A 22,659-nucleotide genomic window follows, 5' to 3' on the forward strand; every position below is an offset into this window, starting at 1 on the left:
TCAGAGCAGGACTGAGCTGGCCAATAACCCCTAGGATCCTTAATCCTTTAAATATCTATAACGGAAAAGCTGTTGGAATTTTTGGTTTTTACCCTGGAGAGAAAGACTGGAAAGAGGAAAGAGAACCCAGGTCCATTTTCTTTCTAAAAGGATCACAGATCTGTTATTTGAGGCCTGAGAAAGAGTTATGAGCAGAGAGAGATGAAGAGGCCACCCCATAATTCCTGCAGATACAGTACACACTCATCCTCTCTCAACACAAAGGCTGGCAAAATCCTAAAGAAAGAATGTCTTTTAGCCTAGTTTATAGAGAACAAGGACGCTGTCGTGCGTGGGAGGATGCTGAAGATCTATGTCTTGATGAAGATCTCAAACAAGCCTTTGATTATGATTACACAGACTTCCCAGGCCATCATCGCCCCTAGTCTGGATTACTGCAATAGCCTCCTATCTGGTTTTCCTGCTTCTACCCATGCACTCGGCCTACAGACTAATTCTCAACACACAGCCAGAGGGATCCTTTAAAAGTAAGTCAGATCAAATGCTTCTTCTGCTCAACATCCTCCAAACAGTGTCTGTCCAATTTCATTCTTTTCCACAGCCAACAAGGCGCTCCATGATCTCCCTTCCCTTATCTCTCCAAGTTTTACCTACTTCCCTCCCCCTTCTCTTAGCTCCCGCCACATTATTGTACCCCAAACACACTAGACATGCTCCCACCTTTAGGATTCAGTACTTGTTGCTCCTGTCTGAAATCTTCCTTCCCAACACTGCCAATCCTTATCCTGCTCTACTTTTTATTTTTGAATAGTACCTATCACCTTCAAACATATTATATATAATTTACTTATTAGTTATGTTTGTTGTCTATCTGCCTCTTCTAGAAGGTAAGCTCCAATTTTGTTCACAAATGTATCTTAAGTGACTGGAACAGTGCCTGAAACTTAACAGGCGTGCAATAAATTAACTTATTCAATAAGTGCATGACCTCTCTTGGCTCCTTCCACTTATATCCACCTATTCTCCTCTGAGCTTCATTCAGATGGCACCAGTATCCTGTGAGTAGCCAAAAGGTTTAGAGCACAGAGTTTAGGGTCAGACAGATCTTGTTGCAAATCCCAGCTCTACACTCACTAACTGGCTGACCTTGGGCAATCACAAATGTGACCTGTGCTTTATTTGCCTCAGTTATAAAATGGGATTAACAGTAGTACTCCAAAGGCAGGTATGGAAGTCAATGAATTAATGTGTACAAGGCATGTGAATATGTGCCTAGTATATGATAATGCTCAATAAACATTAACTATTACAATTATGGCACAGGTCTTATCAGTCATTTCCCTGCTTCAAACTCCCCAATGGTTCTTAGGATCAAGGATAAAATCATGAAGAGAATGATTTTCCAAACCTCACCTCTCTGACTCCCTAACCTTTCCACTTTATCTGTGCCACCCCACCCACTGGTCTCTGTGCTCCAGTCACTCCAGTCTTTTCCAGGTCCTCAATCTCACCAAGTTCTTCTCTGACTCAAAATTTTTGCACATGCTGTTTCCTCTGCCTCTAATGCTCTAATACAATGGGGCAAACTTTTCCTGAAGGGCCTGAAAGTAAACATTTTTGGCTTTGTGAGCCATGTGGCTCACTGCCACTGTAGCAGTAAAACAGTCAAAAGCAATAAAACAACACATAAACAAATAGATGTGACTGTGTTCCAATAAAACTTTGTTCACAAAAGTGGGCCATAGTTTGTCACCCCCAGTTCCAATCTCCCCTCTTTGCCTAGTTAACCCCTAATCATCCTTTAATGCTCAGCCTAAATGTCACTACTTCAGAGAAGCCTTCCCCAGCTAGGCTAAGTTCCCCTGTTATATATTCACACATTACCCTCTGGAGCCCTTATCGCAGTCTTAAATTATCTCATTATTAAATTGTTAATTTTTTCATTGTTCAATTGTTCATTATTTAATCACTCTCACTTCCAGACTATAAGCTACATGGAACAAGTACCACATCTATTTTACCTCTGCTGTATCCTCAGTGTTGAAAAATTAAATGAAGTAACACTCCAAATGAAAAAGAGCTTGCCTCTGGTCTGTAAGAAGATATCTTACTACAACAGATATTGGCCTAGATTAAAAATGCTATATACCAGGCTTCCCTGGTGGTGCAGTGGTTAAGAATCTGCCTGCTAATGCAGGGAACATGGGTTCCAGTCCTGGTCCAGAAAGATCCCACATGCTGCAGAGTAACTAGGCCCAGGCGCCCCAACTACTGAGCCTGCGCTCTAGAGCCCGCGAGCCACAACTGCTGAAACCCGTGCACCTAGAGCCCATGCTCCGCAATAAGAGAAGCCACTGCAATGAGAAGCCCGCACACCGCAACGAAGAGTAGCCTCCACTCACCACAACCAGACAAAGCCCGCGCGCAGCAACGAAGACCCCACGCAGCCAAAAAAATAATAATAATAAATAAATATTTTTTTACAAAATGCTGTACACCTTGAGAGAGAAGGAAAGATGGTGACAATATTTTCGTAGGGCCTTGGGCAGGGGGTGTTATTTTTTGGAGCTGTTGAAAGTCAGACTGACAGTCAATGAAATATAATACCTGATGGACATAATATTCAAGATCAAAGAGTGCCGCAATCTTCTCTTCCAGGCTGGAGTTGGAACTATTGAACTTGTTGATCAGTCGTACCATAATCTGCATGTCAGTCTCAATGACAACATTCAGCTCCTCAAAGTCCTTCTTCAGCTCCTCAATGGGACGGAACAGCCGTTTAACTTTGGTCTGCCTTGCCTAAGGAGAGTAGCAAAGAGATGGTTAATCCTCAGTTGAAGACATCTCCCCAAGACTCCTGTGGTCTACCATGGATGCCCATCCTCAAAGAACTGCTGCTCTAGGAGGCAATCTTCTTTAATCTGTACTATCAAAAGTCCTGATACTTTCCAAGATGCCCAGAGAATAGAGAGCCCTCAGAGTCTACCCATGTAGCCCTCTGCCCCAAGAACACACTCAAGATTTTCCAAGGTTCACCTAACTCAGTATGCCTTCCAATGTTCGGAAGAATGTCAAGTCTTCTTTTTGTAATCACTGAGGTCAGGGGAAGCAATGCAAGCTCACTCTCCAACCCCTAACCTCACGCGGGAAAGCTGAGGTCTAAGACGGAATAATCCACACCTTGGTTCTCTTTCTTCTACAATCATAGGATATCTTTGCTTTGCCCCTGCCCCATCCAGCAACATTTTAGGGAAACCCGGATGGAGGAAACTGTGGGTAAAGAGCTGTCAGAGTGGGAGCAATTTGCTGATGAAAATTAAATCTCTGCCATTACTGTCAATCTAACTACAGGTGTACAATTTGTTCAACTTTTGAAGTAGCTAAATTACTGTATGTACTATAATCAAGTCTCAAACAATTTTTGCTCAGTCCCTCCCCACTCCCCACACATATAAAGATTTTAAAATGAAGTTATGTTGGAGGTGAATAAGAGGCTTCAATTAGATATTTTATACATGTGATACTTTCTGTTTTCTTCCCAATTTTAGAGGATAGTGCTTATAAAGAGAGTCTGAAAGGTCACAGTGGCTTATGTCTCTATCTTCCAAGAATAATTAAAAGGCCCGAGTATTTATAAAAGGCAGGATGATGAGCAGCTGTCAGCTCCAAATTGCTCATCTATTACTTGTGGGTTTTCTCTCCAGTTACAAGGACTCCATAGAAACACCAACCAAAGAAATGAATCAGTCTCTCTTAAAAAGAAACCAAGTTCCTAGCAGAGCAATCACACCTATGCGATGCCATATTCTCCTTTAGGCTAAACAGTGAAATGCTCTCCTTACACCCAGCTAGAGGACTCTGGGTGGCTGCCAAAGGCCAGGCAAAGAGGTCTAGGAAAGCTGAGTCACTGCCTAGAGCTGTGGGATGACAGACAAGTGAGCAGGATAAGAAACTAGTCACCTCTGCCTCACAAAAATGATGCATGCCTGGCCCTTCGGAAGGCCTTTAACAAAACAAAACTTTAAATTTTGCAGTAATTATAAACTCAAAGGAAATTACAAAAATAATACACAGAGTACTATATAGCCTTCATTCAGCTTCCTCCGATGGTAACATTTTATGCAATAACAGCACAATGTCAAAACCAAGAAAGTGACATAGGTACAATACTATTAACTAGACCACAAGCCTTATTCAGATTTCACCAGCTTTTACATGTACACATTTGCATGTACGTGTGTGCATCATTCTCCACAATTTTATCTAATATACAGATTCATAACAGAACAATCAAGTTACAGAACTGTTCCATCACCATCAAACAACTCCACCGTAGTCCTCTGTAGTTGCACCTCATCCTCTCATCCCTTGCCTCCTGTCCCTATGCCCTGGCAACCACTAACTTGTTCTCCATAACTATAATTCTAGCATTTGGTGAAAGCTATACAGACAGTTACACAGTCTGTAATTTTTTGAGATTGGCCCTTTTACTAAACTTAAGGCACTTGAGATCTATCCAAGTTACTGTAAATATCAATGGTTTGTTTCTTTTTAATGCTGAGTAGTATTCCACTGTATAGATGTACAGTTTGTTTAAACATTCACCTGTTGAAGAATGTTTGTTTCCAGGTTTGGAGTATTATGAATAAAACCACATGAACATTTGTATAAAGCTTTTTAAAAAAATCAATTTGGGGGCTTCCCTGGTGGCGCAGTGGTTAAGAATCTGCCTGCCAATGCAGGGTACATGGGTTCGATCCCTGGCCCAGGAAGGTCCTACATGCTGCAGAGCAACTAAGCCCGTGTGCCACAACTACTGAGCCTGCGCTCTACAGCCCGTGAGCCACAACTACTGAGCCCGCATGCCACAATTACTGAATCCCACGCACCTAGAGCCCGTGCTCTGCAACAAGAGAAGCCATGACAGTGAGAAGCCTGCGCACCACAACAAAGAGTAGCCCCGCTTGCCACAACTAGTGAAAGCGCTCACACAGCAATGAAGATCCAACACAGCCAAAAATAAAATAAAATTTAAAAAATAAACTTAAGTTCTTATTTCTCTGGGATAAGTGCCCAAGAGTGCAATTGCTGGGTCATAATGATAAGCATATGTTTGGTTTTATAAGAAAGAGCCCAAATATTTTCCAGAGTAGCTGAACCATTTTATATTCCCACTAACAATGTATGAAAGATCCAGTTTCTCCACATCCTCACTAGTATTTAGTATTATCATTTAATAGTAATAGATACTGCTATCTATTACTATCTATCTAATAGATAGTATTATCACTAAATAGTAATAGATGTATAGTGATATTTCATGGTGAATTTAATTTGCATATCTCTAACATCTAATAACATTAAACATTTTTTCATGTGCTTATTTGCCATCTACATATCCTCTTTGGTGAAATGTTTGTTCATGTCCTCTTCCCATTTTCAAATTGTTTGTTGGTTTTTACTGTTAAGTTTTGAGGGTTCTTTATATGTTCTAGATAGATGCAGATTCAGATAGACAGTCCTTGCTTTGTACAGATCTGATATGCACCAATTTCAACCGCAGTTTAAATAATACTAGTCTCCCAGCATGACTCAAACTTCAGTTGCCATCAATATATTTAACTTTAATTGCATTAAGTACCAACTTTGCTGCTAGCTCTTCAGTCCATAAATCACTACGTAAATAACATAAATGCCAATCATGAACAGTGGCTGATCACATTTATTTCAAAATCTGACAGTGAACTATCACTGTGCATCCATTATGCAGTTCACACACAGATGTCAAGTGTGTGGTTATATGGCTTCCTCACCCTCCAAGGACAAACCCATGTAACATTTCATAAAAATGGATAATCAAAAGAGAGAACTGATCAACAAAGTTGAAAGCGCAGCAAAGAAACAAAAAGTGGTAACTCTGGTAGTTGAACATATATTACTAAACACACATGGAATTACAGATGATGTCATAATTTTTGCTACAACTATCAAAATAATTTTAAAACTTCAAGAGAAGGATAGTCTATTATAGTCTCCCTTATTTTTATTCACTTCACTGTTCTTTCTTCCCAATGGTCCATGTTTTCTTCTGTTATTATTTCCTTTCTCTTTGAAAAATATTCTTTAGTCATTCTTTTAGGTAGGTCTGCTGGTGATAAATTCTTTTAATTTTCTTTTGTGTGAGAGTGTCTTGATTTTCTCCCTGACACTCCTGAAGGAGATTTTCATTGGCTACAGAATTCTGAGTGAACAATTTGTTTTTTTCAGCACTTGAAAAATATGCCACATATTTTTGGCCTTGTGATTTCAGATGAAAAAGATGCTGTCATTCAATCATTATTCCCTATTGATAGTATGTGGTTTCTGTCTTGCTACTTTCCAGATTTTTTTTCTGTCTTTAGTTTTCAGAAGGTTGACTGTGATGTGTCATGGTATTGATTTCTTTGAATTTATCCTATTTAGAATTCACTCAGCTTCATGAATCTGTGGGTTTATATCTTTCACCAATTGGGGGAGTTTTCCATCTTTATTACTTTGATTATTTTCTCAGCCCAATATTCTTTCTCCTCTCCTTCTGAGACTCTGTGACACAAATCTTAGATTTTCTGTTATAATCCTACAGGTCCTTAAGTCTCTGTTCATTTTTTTTTCAATCTGTTTTCTGTTACTTAGATGACTTTTTATCTGTCTTTAAGTTCACTGATTCTTTTCTTTCTCATCTCTATTCTACTAGTAAGCCTATCCAGTGATTATTTTTCTAATTTTCAGTTGTATTTTTCAGTTCTAAAATTCTATGCTGTTCTTTCTTATGTCTTCTATTTCTCTGCTGAGATTATCATTTGTCTCAAGAGTGTACATAACTGCTTGAAGCATTTTTATGATAACTGCTTTAAAATTCTTGTTTGATAATACCAACTCCTGGGTCATCTCACTGTTGGCATTGGTTAATTGTCTTTCCTAATTCAAGTTTTGATTTTCCTGGTTCTTGGTATGATGAGTGATTTTTGGTATACTAGGCATTTTGAGTATTAAGTTATAAGACTCTGAATTCCACTGAAACTTCCTTTACAGTAGGCAGTCACACTGTTTAGGTTTAATATGTTGGTTCTGGTCTTGTACAGTTGTGAGCCCAAGACAATTTAGTTTTCACAGAATTTGCAGTGTTATTTTGGTCTGCTTCCTGTGTGTGCTATCTAGAGCTAATCTAAAAACATGGGCAGTATTCTAGTTCCATTCTCAAATCTGCTGTGTTAATTCTGGTCAGTTTCTCTTGTGGGTTACTAGGGAGCATTCCCAGAACTTCATATGCAAAATTCCTTTCTCCATCTCCCTTCCCTCCAAAACCCTACCACCACTCTTCTTGTTAGGAGAAGGAAGAGCATCACCTGCCACTGCTGCACACTCAGCATTGGGAATGGAAGCCCTTCCTTGGCCTCTACTGACATCACCTTGGCAGGGTAACTGAAGCACTGCCTCATCACTGCTGATCTGAGGGTAGAAGTTCGGGCTCCTCACTTATCCCCATTAACACTGCCCCAGAGTAGAAAGCCGAATGCTGACTTACGCTGCCTTGTTCCCACCAGATGGAGGGTAGAAGTACAGACTCTCCATTCACCAGCCCTCCGGCATCGCTGAAGCTAAGAGAAGTGAAAAACTACCTTGGTGCTGCCAGGGAGGGGACAGACATTCAGGTTCCCTTCTTAGCCTCTGCTGACACCACCCCAACAGAAAAAGCAGCCTGCTACACACTTGGTCTCTACTGGTACTACAGCAGTGGGAGAAGCAGAGAATAGTCTTCTACCACTGGGCAGAGAGTAGAAATTCAGGCTCTCTGCTCAATTCTCCCTGACACCACCTTGATTGAGGTAGAAGAGCACTGCCTCACACCATCTATTGCCACCAGAGGGGGTGCAAGTTCAGGCTCCCCACTCAGCTTCTGCTGACACCACTCTGGTGGAGGAAAGAGAGTACAGCTTTGCTATATTACACCAAATGGGAGGTGGAAATACAAGTTCCCCATTCAACTCCCACTGGTACTAAGGGAGGTCTTTGGCTAAAGCAGAATAAGTATTGTCAAAAAGTTTTTTGTTCTATTAGGCTGCCCTTTTCCTAGTTCTATCTTATGAAGAGCAGGCCTTTCTTAGGGCCTTTTCTCTATCTGTACCTGTTGCTACTTCCAAGATACGGGCTTCTCCAGTGCCCATTCTGGGATACAGAGAGGGCAAAAAGAAAGCCAAGGAACTCACTGCCATGTCATCCCTGAAATTCCAAGGTCCCTATCTAATCCACCTTCTTCTTCTCACCTTTAAAGTCTTCTTATATTTGCTTTCAGTATTATGTCCAGGATTTTTAGTTGTCCTGAGCAGGAAGAATAGGGAGAAATGAGTCTATTTTATCTTGTCCAGAATCAAAAGTTTAAGAAGGCCATATTTGGGGGACCTCCTGGTGTTCCAGTGGTAAAGAATCTGCCTTCCAATGCAGGGGACGCGGGTTCGATCCCTGGTCGGGGAACTAAGATCCAACTAAGCCCACGCGCCTCAACTAGAGAGAAAAAACCCACACACCACAACCAGAAAGAGAGAAACCCACGTACCACAATGAAGAGCCCGTGCGCCACAACAAAAGATCCCACAGGCCGCAGTGAAGATCCCTCGTGCCACAACTAAGACCCAATGCAGCCAAAAATAAATTAAATAAATAAATAAATATTTTTTAAAAAGAAGACCATATTTTTTAATGGAGCAATTTATAGGATATAGGTAAATAACAGCTGACGTGATAAAACATAAAGCATCAAGCAATTTGTATGATAGTAGGGGGATAAAGAGATCAGGTTCAAAAACAATGGCCCAAATGTGTTGGGTAAGACAGAGATTTTCCACAAAACAAGGGACTCTGGGGGCTTTGCTGGTGGCGCAGTGGTTGAGAGTCCGCCTGCCGATGCAAGGGACACAGGTTCGTGCCCCGGTCCGGGAAGATCCCACATGCTGCGGAGCGGCTGGGCCCGTGAGCCATGGCCGCTGAGCCTGTGCTCCACGACGGGAGAGGCCACAACAGTGAGAGGGCCACGTACCACAAAAAAAAAAAAAAAAAAAAAAGCAAGGGACTCTGGGAAGGACTGATTCACTTAAATCTAATAAGTTACCAATGGTTATAATGGAATTGATGCCCTTCTCCCAAAAAAATCAGGTAAAAAAAATTAACTCAATTGGTTGAGATATGATACAATATCTCACAGTATTGTCTTTATAAATAGTAAAAGTACATCCTGTACTTGCAAGTCACCATGCAAAGATTTTGTTTAAAGATTGATAAACAAAAAGTATTATGGTATCTGCAGCCAGGAGCTTGAGACATGTAAAAAACTCCCCAACCTACTTCAAGTTAATTTATTTGCCAGTCCCAATGCATTGGCAGGGAGCTGAGTCAGTCCAGGAAGGATACAAATGAAAATGAGAAAAAGAACCTAGGACCCAGCACCTCAGTGAAGGAGCTAACAACCTAAGTGCCACAGAAGTAAAGAAACAGTGTGGCAGCCATAAGTCAGAAGTGGCGGCTGACTCAAATCAGCTGGTACAGGAGTGTCATATTTGGCTACCATTATTGGGATCTCCCCTTGCACAGGGAAAGAATTATTTTTAATAGCAAAAAAACCAGCAACTGAAAACTTAAATAATCTCTTGCTTTTACATTAAAAAATATTTTCATAATATTCATACTTTTCTACACTAACTGAATTAGGGGTAAGAATGTCATTAAAGAGAGCAAAGAGAAGAGACAGGGGTGCAGTGGGTCTTCCACCCACAGAGAAAACATGGAACAGGGGCCAACTTTTATGTTCCCATCTGCTCCATGTGGAGCTCATGGTGAGAGAATGAGTGGGAATGAACCCAACCCCTGGTCACAGGAATACCAATCTCTGCTCCAGGCACCTAAGCATGCACTGCTCTCCTCTGCTGGCCTCACCTTCAGCAGGCAGGGGATTTGCTTTTCCTCACACCTCTCCACCCACACAGTTAATACACCTGCAGTGGGATATAATTTTATGCATCACCTTCCTTTACCACAATTGCTGCCATCCTGCTACTCACCTTCTCATACCACATACACTCTCCACGTTGGGAGATGAGACTTTGGTAAGATGAGTAAAGACATGGAGACTTGGCCTGCATATTAACACCTCCTCCTGAGGTCCTCTCCAACACACACACACACACACACACACACACACACACACACACACACACACACAGTCCATCTGTCTCAGAAATACTTAGCTCTGAAGGATCTGAGGGACCTAAAGCTTCCTCCACTAACACACAGGCTGTCAAGAACCTGGTGTTGCCTTTCCAAGATACTGCCAGAATTCTGGGGTGAGGGCAGAGAAATATAATACAAAGCAAAGGGGCTTGTGAAGAGGAGAAGGGGGAGGGAGAACTTAGAAAGGTCTGCAAGGCAGACATTGGAGGAGGTTCTTTCAAGGACAGGACTCAAGTGGAAATGTAAAAACTGATTTGCAACATTCTCTGGCTATCACATGAGCTCATGATCCATCTAAGAATAAGACTTCATTCTGATAGGTCGGGATCCATGAGCCATCCCAGACATTAGAGGCGTAACCAAGGGGCTACAATTCTGCCTCTTTCTCCTTTTCAGTCCCTTAGCTTATAAACAAATTTAGAGCTGGAGGAAACCTCAGCCATCTGTTGTACATTTAAGGAATTTGAGGTCTGGAAAAGGTTTGCTATATGTTCAAAGGACTTGGGCCCCTTCCTTCCTGGTCTAGGTCCTCTGTCCTTTAAACTTGTGCCTAATCCAAGTATAAGTGAAGAGATCTGGGTTTTAATCTCTATTCCCCTCACTGATGTCTGTGGTAATGCAGAGTATGGCTCTCTCTGCTTTGTGCTTCAGTTTTCCCAAATATGTAATGGGAAGTTGGATTCTAACGTAAAGGATGACAGAAAAGTTCCCAGCGTTTTTTTTAAGAGTCTGTAAAGGGTTACTTATTTGGCATTAACTTACTTGGCTCTTTAAATTATTTTATAATATTATTGTTATTATTATCCCATGTTCACTGCTAAAGCTTCAGGAGACAGTGATTCCCTTCAAGGCCATTCTGCAGGATGACATGAACTCACTATAAACAACATCACAAACCTTGTCTTCCTTTGAACTCTCCATATCTGCCCCCTCCTTGAATTTTGCCAGTGCGCTCTTGAGGTCCTGAGATGTATAGGTATTGGTGTTGATGTCCAGCCTGTCCAAAGAGAAGTTGAGAGTCACAAGGGGGGCACCATCTTTCCCAAGAAAGAAAACCCCTCTGGGTGGCTGGCACTCCAAAGCCAGCTAATCCAGGCCAGCTCTAACTCAGAGCACACTATCCTAACTTTGCCGTGGGTCAGCCAGAAGTCTAACAGGGTGATCTCACCTTGAAGCTAGAGGAGGAAAGAGCTGAAGATGGAGTCACTTCATGAAAGAGGAGAAAATGGCATAAGGCAGACAGAAGCCCACCATGGACAGAGAGCTCTCAACCAGCTACTTGTGCAGAACAAGTCTAGAATGACTGTGCGATGCTGCTCTCTCAGTACGTGCCAGAGTAAGACCTCCTGGAGGATGCTGGGCACAGACAGAGGAAATAACATATACCCTATTTATATTCTTCTAGGAAAGAGACCAACAGGGACCTGAGCCCCCCAAGTGTGTGCCTGACCTGATTTGACGACTCAGTCTATCTTTACAAAAACAGGTTGGATAAATTCATACCCTTAAGACCAACCCCTGAGCACAGAGTACATGCAGGAGGTATGAGTCAACCTGACAAAGGAATGAGTTTGAGATACTGAGAACTAAAATCGAGGCCAGCCACCTTCCATAGCCAGCCTCCAAGGACAGGGAAGAAAGGAACCAATGTGGACATAATGTCAGGAACCTGGCAGAGACTAGAGTGGTATCCTCACAAAGAGCCCTGGAGCTGATCCAAGCCACAACAATTCATCTTGACTGCAGAGAAGGTATTCATGGGGTGAGGGGGTGGAAGGCAGGTTTTGCCACCAGCACTCACTTCAGTTCAGTTAACAGAGGTAAGAAAAAGAGTGGTACATACAGACTAAGGGAAGCGTAGAAAGTGAGCTGTGCATGACAAGACTGTCCAGCTGGCAGGGCAGGGGGAGGGAGGAATCCAGATATCCCTGGAGATATATCAGAGGCTGGGGAGGAAGGGGCTACTGGACTACTCTCTGTTCCAGGCGAGATGAGTACATCAGTCTCATGGTCCAAGATCCTAGCCAGCCTCAGGTCTCATGAGAGGTACTCACTCAGTCTTTGATTCATCCTAGAGACCCCTTAGGGCCCTCAGAAAAACACTTGACTTCTTTAAACCCCAGTCCTCCTAAACTAATTAATAATAGCTAATCACTCCCATTTACAGACCACTTATCCATGTGTCAGGCACTATGTTAACCCTTTAGAAGTAATATTTCATTCAAATCATTACCACAACCCTACAAGGTAGGAAAGAGAACCCCTTTCCTGTCAGAGAATCACCCACTGCCAGCTGCAAGAGGATGCCACTGCCCTGATCCTTACCCCTAGGAGGGAGTTACGTATTTAGGGCTATAACTTGAGCAGATTATCTCCTCCTTCCTCCAATACTTGGTCAGGATTAATCCCGTCATGTCTGTATATCTGTTTACTGCCTAAAGTCCCATTCTTCAGGCTATCCATCATCACCCACTCTCAGCCCCAACTGCACACACAGAAGTGTGCACATGTGTGGGTACACATGAGTGTGTGCACACGCACAGGCACACATACAACTATCCTCAGCTGCTATTCTCACTTTATTCTTCACTGAGAAAAACAGATGTTATCAAGAACTCCCTCACCTTTCCATCATCCACTCTATACACCAACCTGCACCTAAATCTGTATTTTCTGCTTTCTCTACTATTGGAATGGATGACAGTGCCCCTGCCCCTGCTGAACTTAGGCTAGAGATCCCACTTGCCTTTTCAAAAGCTTTAACTCCCATAATTATACCACTCCCACCTGCCTGCATCATCAATTTTTCCTTTGATTGGATTATTCCCATCAGCATACCAACACTCCTTTGACTCCACAGTCTCTAATTATCATGCCATTTCCCTGCTCCTGTTCAGATTAAGTAAAACTTTATGAACACATTGTCTTCATTCACTATCCACACCTCCTTGAATGCTATTTACGTTGCCATATGCATTAACCTGGATTTTATTCCCACAACCCCACTAAAACTGCTCATCAAAATTCCCAGTAACTGATGGTCAAATCCAATGGACTCTTCACTAGTGCCATGTTCCTCAACCACTCAGCAGCATTTACACAGTTCACCCCTCCCTCCTTGAAACACTCTCCTTTCCCGGCTTCTTGTTGCCACACTCTCCGGGTTCTTCCTCTTCCTTACTCCTTCTCTGTCTCTTCTTGTTGGTTCCTTATCTCCTACCTAAATCCTATATGCTGGAACACCTCAGAGTTCAATCCTGGACAATCTTTTCTTCTCTATCTCTACCCTCTCACCTAAATATTTTAAAATATCTATCAGGCAGTGATGCCCAAATTTACATCTTTGACCCAAATCTCTTCTCTGAGTACCAGCCAGACTCCTGTACAACTACTGATATATCTTGGATCTCGGATATTTAATGGCCCCCCCAAACTTATTACATCTAAAACATAGGTCTTGATAGTTCTCCCCATAAAACTGTCCCTCTCTCAATCTTTTCTAGTTCAATAAATAGTACCTTCAAGTACCTAGTTGTGCAAATCCCAAATGAGGCTTTACCCTGAACCCCTAACCCTACCCTTTTTCCAACCCCTACATCTAAGTCGTAAGCAAGTCCTATTGCTGCTACCTCCAAATTAAATCTCCAATTCATCCACTCTCCTTCACACACCACAGACTAAGCCACCATTATGTTTTGCCTGATCCACTTAAATGACATTCTAATCGTCTCTGTGCATCTTTTTTTGTCCACCTTCAATCTATCCTCCATATACATAGCAACTAGAATGATCTTGCTAAACTACATTACATTAAATGACTCTCCCACCCCAAATCCTCCAATGGCTTTCCATTACAATTCTACTTAAATGAAGAACATTTAACATGCTCCTCAAAATTCCACATGATCTGGCCCCTCATAGCTTCCCAATCTCATCTCATATTAGTCTTCTTCCTTCTCCTACCCTCTAGTCAACCTGATCATTTTCCTGTTTCTTGAACTTGACAAAGCCCTTTCCTTAACAAAGCCAGAAAATCTTCTTGTTTCTTCTGCCTGAAATGCTCTAACCATAAACCTATAAAACTAACCCTCTGCATGACTAAATGCCCCTCATACTTCAGGTCTCAGTTCAAACATCTCTTTGAGAAGGCCTTCTCAAACCATCCTATCTACAGTTACCTCCCTCAGGGACTTATCACCTTATTTCTTCCCTAGTATTTATTATAATCTGTAATTACCTTACTTGCATACTTATTTCTCTCTTTTCCTGCCTGCCAACCTCAATAAAGCTAGCATCTTGCCTGTTTTGTTTACTACTGTATCCCCAGTGCCTGGCACATAGGCACTCAATAGGTCTTTTGTGAAATGAATGAATGGAGTAAGTAAATGGTCCTGTCCTTGGCCCACTCCCCTAACTACTATACCATATTATACCGTGGTAAATGCTCAACCCAAAATGAAACAACTTGGATGCAGTTTGTCCCTTATCCCTCTAAACATAAGAGGATGACTCAAAAATCTGGTTGTTCCAAGGCAAAAATAGAGATGTACTATGGAGAGATTGACAGGGATACAGACTAAAACCAGTGGAGACGGCAATACCTAACACACAAAGAGGAAGAGGAAAACCTGCTGAGAGCCAACTATACACTGAACTCAGGTAGTGCCAAGAGAATCTTCTGGGACAAGTCAGAGTCAGGAAACCTCTCCCAGGCTTTAGGAACTGTAGCTCTAGGTAGCAGTGTGGCCAGTCACACATCCAGCAGCTCTAATGGAGAAGCTGCCATGGATTAGGCTGAATGGACTATTCCCATCTCTCTCTAGCCAGTGGTTCTTTTTTTTTTTTTAATTTACTTATTTTTATTTTTGGCTGCCTTAGGTATTTGTTGCTGCGCGCGGGCTTTCTCTAGTTGCAGCAAGCAGGGGCTACTCTTTGTTGCGGTTTGCGGGCTTCTCATTGGGTGGCTTCTCTTGTTGCAGAGCACGGGCTTTAGGCGCGTGGGCTTCAGTAGTTGTGGCACTCGGGCTCAGTAGTTGTGGCTCGCGGGCTCTAGAGCGCAGGCTCCGTAGTTGTGGCACATGGGCTTAGTTGCTCCGTGGCATGTGGGATCTTCCCGGACCAGGGCTCGAACCCGTGTCCCCTGCACTGGCAGGCAGATTCTTAACCACTGAGCCACCAGGGAAGTCCTAGCCAGTGGTTCTTAACTTTGTGGGATCACCAACTTCTTTGACAATCTGATGGAAAGCTGTGGATCTTGTTCCCCAAAACAGAATTAAGTCAATAAGCAAAATATTATAACAATTTTGAAAATTAGCCCTGCCCTTTGGCCTATGTTCCCATTCCAGAACTAAAGAGGCAGGAAGACACTGTAAAGTGGAATTAAAGGAGCACAGGATGAGGTCCACTCCATGAGAAGGAAGTCACCACCAAAGGCAATCAGAGACTCACTGAGCTCACAGCACTGAACACCCACACCACCTTGTCAACGCCTTTGGGCTTCTGTTCAGACAGGTTTGCTGCTGGCTATAAATGCTGAGAAGGAAGAAGACATGTCCAGCATATCCTGGAGGCTATTCCAGGGCAGAGCCCTCAGAAATGTTCCAAAGGAGAAAAGCAAAGAGGCAGGAGTAGGGACGAATATTCTTCTCTTATGGTGTCTCTACTACAGACCACATGGATGGCTCTGCTTTCTAGTATAAAAAGACAGGAGCAACAGACAAAGCGATAAGTGCTCCTACTGATGATCTATGGTCAGGTATTGGAGAAATCACTTCCCATAGTATTAAAACCAACAAATAAAAAGCTCCAAATTCATCAAGTTCCTAAACCAGGAAAAAATAGTCTTAAACCAGGAAAAAATAGTCTTCTTATTCAGAAAATAAGACTTGACTTAGATGTGAGAAAAGACTTCCTAAGTACTTTGAGACACTGAAAAATGTATGTATAAGCATGCTAGGGATGAAGGGAGGTTGACAGGGGTTACGACAACGAGATTTGATTCTTTCTTCGATGGTTCTGAGAAAATAATCATCATATAACCTGGGTTAATCCAGGTTCAGGCCTATATGGAGAGATGGGGGAAAGTAAAGATCCTTCCCACTTTGGAGTGACTATAAGGATGACAAATAGCTCCTTATCTATCATAATATAAAGTTGAATTTTCCAACAGTGAAAAATGCCCAAATCTGAATAAGCTACTTTGTGGGCTTGTGAGTGCCACATGGACAGGATGGATGACCTTTTGCCAGGTATATAAAAGAAAAGACTCAGGTAAAAATTGGGTCTCTAAGGTAACTTTCTGCCTCATATCTAACTGCAAAATATTGTTAAAATAATAAAAATCCAAGGACTGAGTAACACTAACCCCACTCAGTAATCCATGATTGATTCCCAATACTTACATAAATAGGCATATCTCAGAGATATTGAGGTCACTGTTCCAAACCATCGCAATAAAGTGAATATTGCAATAAAGCGAGTCACATAAATTTTTTGGCTTCCCAGTGCACATAAGTTATGTTTACACTATACTTAGTCTATTAAGTGTGTAACAGCATTACGTCTAAAAAAAAGTAGGTACCTTAATTAAAAGATACATGACAGGGCTTCCCTGGTGGTGCAGTGGTTGAGAGTCCGCCTGCCAATGCGGGGGACGCGGGTTCGTGCCCGGGTCTGGGAAGATCCCGCATGCTGCGGAGCGGCTAGGCCCGTGAGCCATGGCCGCTGAGCCTGTGCGTCCGGAGCCCGTGCTCCGCAACAGGAGAGGCCACAACAATGAGAGGCCCACGTACCGCAAAAAAAAAAAAAAAGATACATGACAAAAACCAATACAAACCAAAAAACCAATTACAATAGTAACATCAAAGATCTATTCATCAAAGAACTAATCACAGGATCACCATAACAAATATTAATGAAAAAGTTTGAAATATTGTGAAAATTACCAAAACGTGACACAGAGACATGAAGTGAGCAAATGCTGTTGGAAAAATGGTAGCAATAGACTTGCTCGACACAGGGTTACCACAAATCTTCAATATGTGAAAAACGCAGTATCTGTGAACTGCAACAAAGTGAAGCACAATAAAACGAGATATGCTCGTATTAGAACAGGAACAGCAAACTATTTGTAATAATCAGATAATATTTTAGGCTTTGTAGGCCTTATGGGGTGATTTTCCTAACTACTCAACTCTGTCAGTGTAGCAAGAAATCAGCCATAGACAATACCTAAATGAGTGAGCATGGCTATGTTCCAATAAAATTTTATTTATGGACACCAGAATCTGAATTTCAAATAATTTTCAGTCATGAAATATTTTTCTTCTTCAATTTTTTTCAACCATTAAAAAATGTTAACAACAACCTAGCTTCTGGGTCATACAAAAAAAGGCAGTAGTCCCAATATTTTGCTTCAGGCCATAATTTGCTGGTCCTTGTGTTAGACACTTCATGGCTGGTATTTATACGGACCTTTCAAACTGCACAATTCCAGCAGCCCCTGCAACCCCATGCCTCATCCTCCTTCTCCCTTACACAGGAAATAGCAAGCAAAAAAACTTGGTAATTCAAGGCAAAAAACAGAAAAATAGAGACTACGAATTGCCCAAAAGCAAATAATCTAAACTGATTATTAAAAAATAAGGCAACTCTTACCATTGGAGAACTTTTGAAAGCCTGTTTTAATACAGACTAACAAGAGGAAAAGTTGGTCTGAATTAAAGACTTTAAAATGCAATTTTATTGTTCACCAAGGAAGTATTACTGCAAAGCAGAAGGCCTAACAGGCCTGTTTTAATGAATAGATGACTCATCTGTAATCAGTGCATTAATTGCTGAGATTCAAATGGGTACTCTTAAAGTACTGGGAAAAATGGCTTCATTTTTAAAGCAGGTTAAGCATTCCCCCTACAGCCTTTTTTAAAGTATCAACTTGCTTTGCAAACTATTTCTTTCCAAATACCATAGAAGTAAACATCCATAAAACCCTGACAGATTTATCACAAATTCTAAGCTATTAAATTTCAAAAAATTTAAAGCCATGTGTATTTGGGTAAGAAACAGTACATTGTCATTACTCTCAGTATTACAGGGTCAAAGCTGTCAGTCTCCCAGTCCCTAGGGTTGACACTATACCTTTTGCCTTTTTTCAACCCTTTCAAATTATTTCGAAGCTTGTCCTCATCTTGGAGTTTCACTTCTCTTGCCCCAGTCTGGAGATTCAGCCGCACATGGGATCCTGCAGGAACAGCATGACCTAAAAGCCAAGAAGAGAGAAGACTTATGACCTTTACAGTACCTGGAGGGACACTGCATGTGAAAAATTCCTTCAAACGAAGTGCATAGCACAAGTTAGCTTGGAAAGATGAGGTAAACCCCGAGCATAAAAGAGTAATGATGTAGCAAGAATTCAAGTTTTCTCAATTCTGGCAGGATCATAGCAAACTCCAAGTTACACCAACCACTGCGCCTCCATCAGAGAACCAAGGAGCTGGGGAAACACCACTCCAAGACAAACTGTTCTGTTCCTGCCATCCCACTTCAGCAGGGAGTTTCTATATCTTTGCCTAAGAACTAAAAGGGAACTTGAGTACCTGTGTATGTGTATAATGATCCACTTCTAACCTCAAACCCATCCAAAATGCCTCAAGGATTTTTTAAAAAGGTATGTTCAGAGTAGAATGGGGAAACCTATCTCTGGGGAGGCTCCCTGAATTGGGGGTTAAATGATGCAAAAAGTGAGACCCAGACTGGGAATAAAGGGAATCCCAAATAGATGGTGCCTTTCGTGCAAAGACTCAGACACAGAAACTGACAGGCTGCATTCAGGAGGCAGGGAGCAGAAGAGCTTGGAAAAACTGGAAGGGCTGTGGAGGCTGCTGTCTTGATGTGCCACTGGAACCCCAGTTTGGGTAGGAAAATAAAGGTAATGGTTGAGGAAGTTGGTTCTGGGAAGAGATGAGGCCAAATACTGGCAAGAACAAGAAACTGGTAACTTCTATCCTATTCCTATGATCATGGGGCAAGAGGTAATTTTTTTTTAGCATTAATTCCATCTCCAAGGGAGTTCCCTGGTGGTCTAGTGGTTAGGATTTGGTGCTTTCCCTGCCGTGGCCCAGGTTCAATCCCCAGTCCGGGAACTGAGATTCCACAAGCCACGCAGCACAGCCAAGGGAAAAAAAAAAAAAAAATCCTATCTCCAAACGTATGAAAGGGAGAGATTATCTCAACTGGAGAGATCCAAAACCAACATAACAACAAGAGTATCTTCCCGGCTGAAGGCTAAGTAGGTCATCCTTGATCTTCCCTCTACTTTAAACCCCATATACCCAATCTCCCAAATCTGGTGTTTCTCCTGCCACATGTCTTCTTTCTTCTTGAATGCATACCTTTCTCTCTGCCCTCCCCACCACTGCCCTTCTCTGAACCATCACCATCTCTCTTCTGGATACTGCCAAAGCCTTCTAACTGGCCTCTACTATCTCCTCTTACCTCCTAATCAAACTGTTCTTTACAATGAATGATTTTTTTTTTCTTTCAAAACACAAATCTGACTATGTTATTCCCCTGCCTCGAACCTTTTGATGGCTTCCTACTGTTCTTAAAGATGAAAATCTTCATGCTAGTCAATGAGGCCCTTTTTAGTATCTAGCTCCTTGCCTGCCTCTTCAAACTTGTCCACTCCTCGTTCCCCATGTTCTAGGCCACACTAGCCTTCTGCCATTCCATGAAAGGAACCATGCTCCCTCCTACTACAGGGCCATTCCACCTGCTGTTCCCTTCGCCCAGAATGCTCCTTCCAACCCCAGCCTCCATCTCTTCATTCTTCCAATCCCAGCTAAGAGTCGCTTCCTCTCTGAGAGGCATCCTCTATTTCCCCAGACCAGATCTGGCTTCCATCTAAAGGCTTTCACACAACACCATGACCCGTTTTCTTTCTCTTTCCTTCTTTCTTTTTTTTTTTGACCACCCCATGCAGCTTGCAGGATCTTAGTTCCCCAACCAGGGATTGAACCCGGGTCCACAGCAGTGAAAGTACCTAGTCCTAACCACTGGACTGCCAGGGAACTCCCTGCCATGACCCTTTTTCTTAATAATACTTACCACAATCAACAGTTACATCTTAGTTTATCTTCAGGGTCTATCACATATGCAAGCATATAGTAAACCCTCAATAATTATATATTAAGTGAAAAATCAAAAATGGAAAAGAGAAAATCCTAGCTTATCTAGAGGTGTGTGGAAATGCTAACAAGGATTTTCACTAGGACAAGTAGATTCATAATAATTCATAATAATTAGTAGTCATAGTTATTTTTAGTAGTAATTGTACTAATAACAGTAATAATAATATCTTGAATTTTCAGACTTTTGAAATTAGAAATAAAAAAGAGAAAAAGTACATGACTTTAAAAGTTTCAGAACGTAACAGGTTAGACTGTGCTAAGCTGGCCAAGGAAAAAACTAGGATCTTATGTGCATCCATTTATTTTATTTGGGGAAAATTCCAAAATTAATCCCTTCACATAAGCCGCCACAGGGGGCAAGAGCAACCACAATAACATTAACTTAAAATACAGGTTATGCTCATTTAAAATACATGAAACCAGCCACAGCAGCAGTGGCAGAGGCAACAGAAAACACAGTATTTCAAATGTTTTCACCCCATTGGGAAAAAGGCCAAGTTAGAGAGTGTGATCTGACCTGCTTCCTTCTAGGGCCTCTCTGAAGGGACCAGAACACTGGAGAAGAACAAAACAGAGGCCAAAAGTCACCAGATACATGCAGGGATTGGGCGGTAGAGGGGAAGGGGACAAGCAGAAAATAAGACAGGAATCCAGAAAGGCAAATAGGCCTGCAAAGACTGCAGTGTCTATTTCCCTAACCCTGGCTCCCTGAGGGGGGAAAAAATAGGTGGTAGACTGCATCATTGTCACCAGTTCTGTTCCATCCACCCCCGTTACCATGTGACCTCAGAGTCCCTCCTACTAGCAGTAGAGTGTACTTTCCCAACCTTTGACTTTGGACTTGGCCTGTGACGTGCTTTGGCCAGCAGGATGTTAGGAAATGTGCCACAGATGTTTGAAATGTGCTTGTGTGTTTGGGTTTTGTCTTGGAATTGTGTACACTGTGAGAAGAACATGCTCTACTAGCACTCTGATCCAAGAAGGATGAGAGACCCATGGAGCAGACCTGGACCCAAAGTGCAGACTGGAGATGAACCCAACTGAGCCCAACCACAGTCAGCCAAGTCTAGCCTATCTGCAGACATGTGAACAAGAATAAATGACTGGATACCTTTTTTAACTTTTTACTTTGAACTACCTTTAAATGTACACTTGCAAAAATAGTATAGAGAGTTTCCATATATCACTTACACAGCTTTTCCCAATGTTAATATCTTATATAGCCATAGACAGTTACTGGGAAATTAACACCAGTAACCAAACTAAAGATCCTTTTCAAACCTTACCAGTGTTTCCACTAAGGTCCTTTTTTGTTCCAGGATCCCATAAGGCCTTTGGTTGTTATTTCTCCCTAGTTTCCTGCACTCTACAACAGTTCCTCAGTCTTCCCTTGTCTTTCATGACCCTGATACCCTCAAGAAATAAATACTTATCAGTTATTCAGGACTGTCTGGTTCTTGTGATGATTAAACTCAAATCATGCCACCTTGACAGAAGAACAGAAATTATGTCATGTTCTTCTCAGTGTATCATATCAAAAGGTTCGTGATGTCAACATGTCTTATACTGGTGATATTGGTCTTGATCAACTAACAAAAGTAATCTATACTGAGCTTTTCCACTGTGGTAAACAAAAATCATGGCAAACTACCAAACTGTAGAAAACAGTCTGGCTGTTTCTCAAAATGTTAGACAAAGAGCTACCCTATGAACCCAGCAATTCTTCACCTAGGTATATTCACAAGAGAACTAAAAACATATGTTCACACACAAACTTGTACATGAATGTTCACTGTAGCATTATTTGTAATAGCCAAAATGTGGCAACAACCCAAATGTCCATCAACTCTGAGAAATGAACAAACAAAATGTGGTCTATCTATGCAGCAGAACACTATTCAGCCACTAAAAGGAATGAAATACTTCAAATCATTAAACTGTATCTCAATAAAACTGGAATAAGTAAATAAATAAAATACACAGTAACTTAAAAAAAAGGAATGAAACACTGATATATACTATAACATGGACGAACTTTGAATGCATTAAACTAACTGAAAGACAGATACAAAAAGTCACATATCATATGATTCCTTTCATATGAAATGTCCTGAATAGGCACATCAACAGACATAGTAAATTAATGGTTGTCAGGGGCTAGGGGAAGGGAGGAATGGGGAATGACCACTAATAAGCATTGTTTCTTTTGGGG

General features: G+C 41.7%; 1 protein-coding gene across 6 annotated transcripts in view; it reads right to left on the reverse strand.

Annotated features, from left to right (window-relative positions):
* The window catches only part of SIL1 (SIL1 nucleotide exchange factor), a 295,785-nt gene that overhangs the window by 70,395 nt on the left and 202,731 nt on the right, over nucleotides 1-22,659 (reverse strand). For all 6 annotated transcript variants that reach the window (XM_082652456.1, XM_082652454.1, XM_082652453.1 and 3 more), the window contains 3 exons: nucleotides 18,397-18,517; nucleotides 11,158-11,257; nucleotides 2,608-2,799 (listed from right to left, as the gene is read on the reverse strand). In XM_082652456.1, coding sequence (XP_082508582.1) covers nucleotides 2,608-2,799; nucleotides 11,158-11,257; nucleotides 18,397-18,517 — 413 coding nt within the window. The remainder of the gene's footprint in view (nucleotides 1-2,607; nucleotides 2,800-11,157; nucleotides 11,258-18,396; nucleotides 18,518-22,659) is intronic.

Source organism: Grampus griseus, assembly GCF_964374135.1.
Source record: "Grampus griseus genome assembly, chromosome: 3".
Classification (NCBI taxonomy): Eukaryota; Metazoa; Chordata; class Mammalia; order Artiodactyla; family Delphinidae; genus Grampus; species Grampus griseus.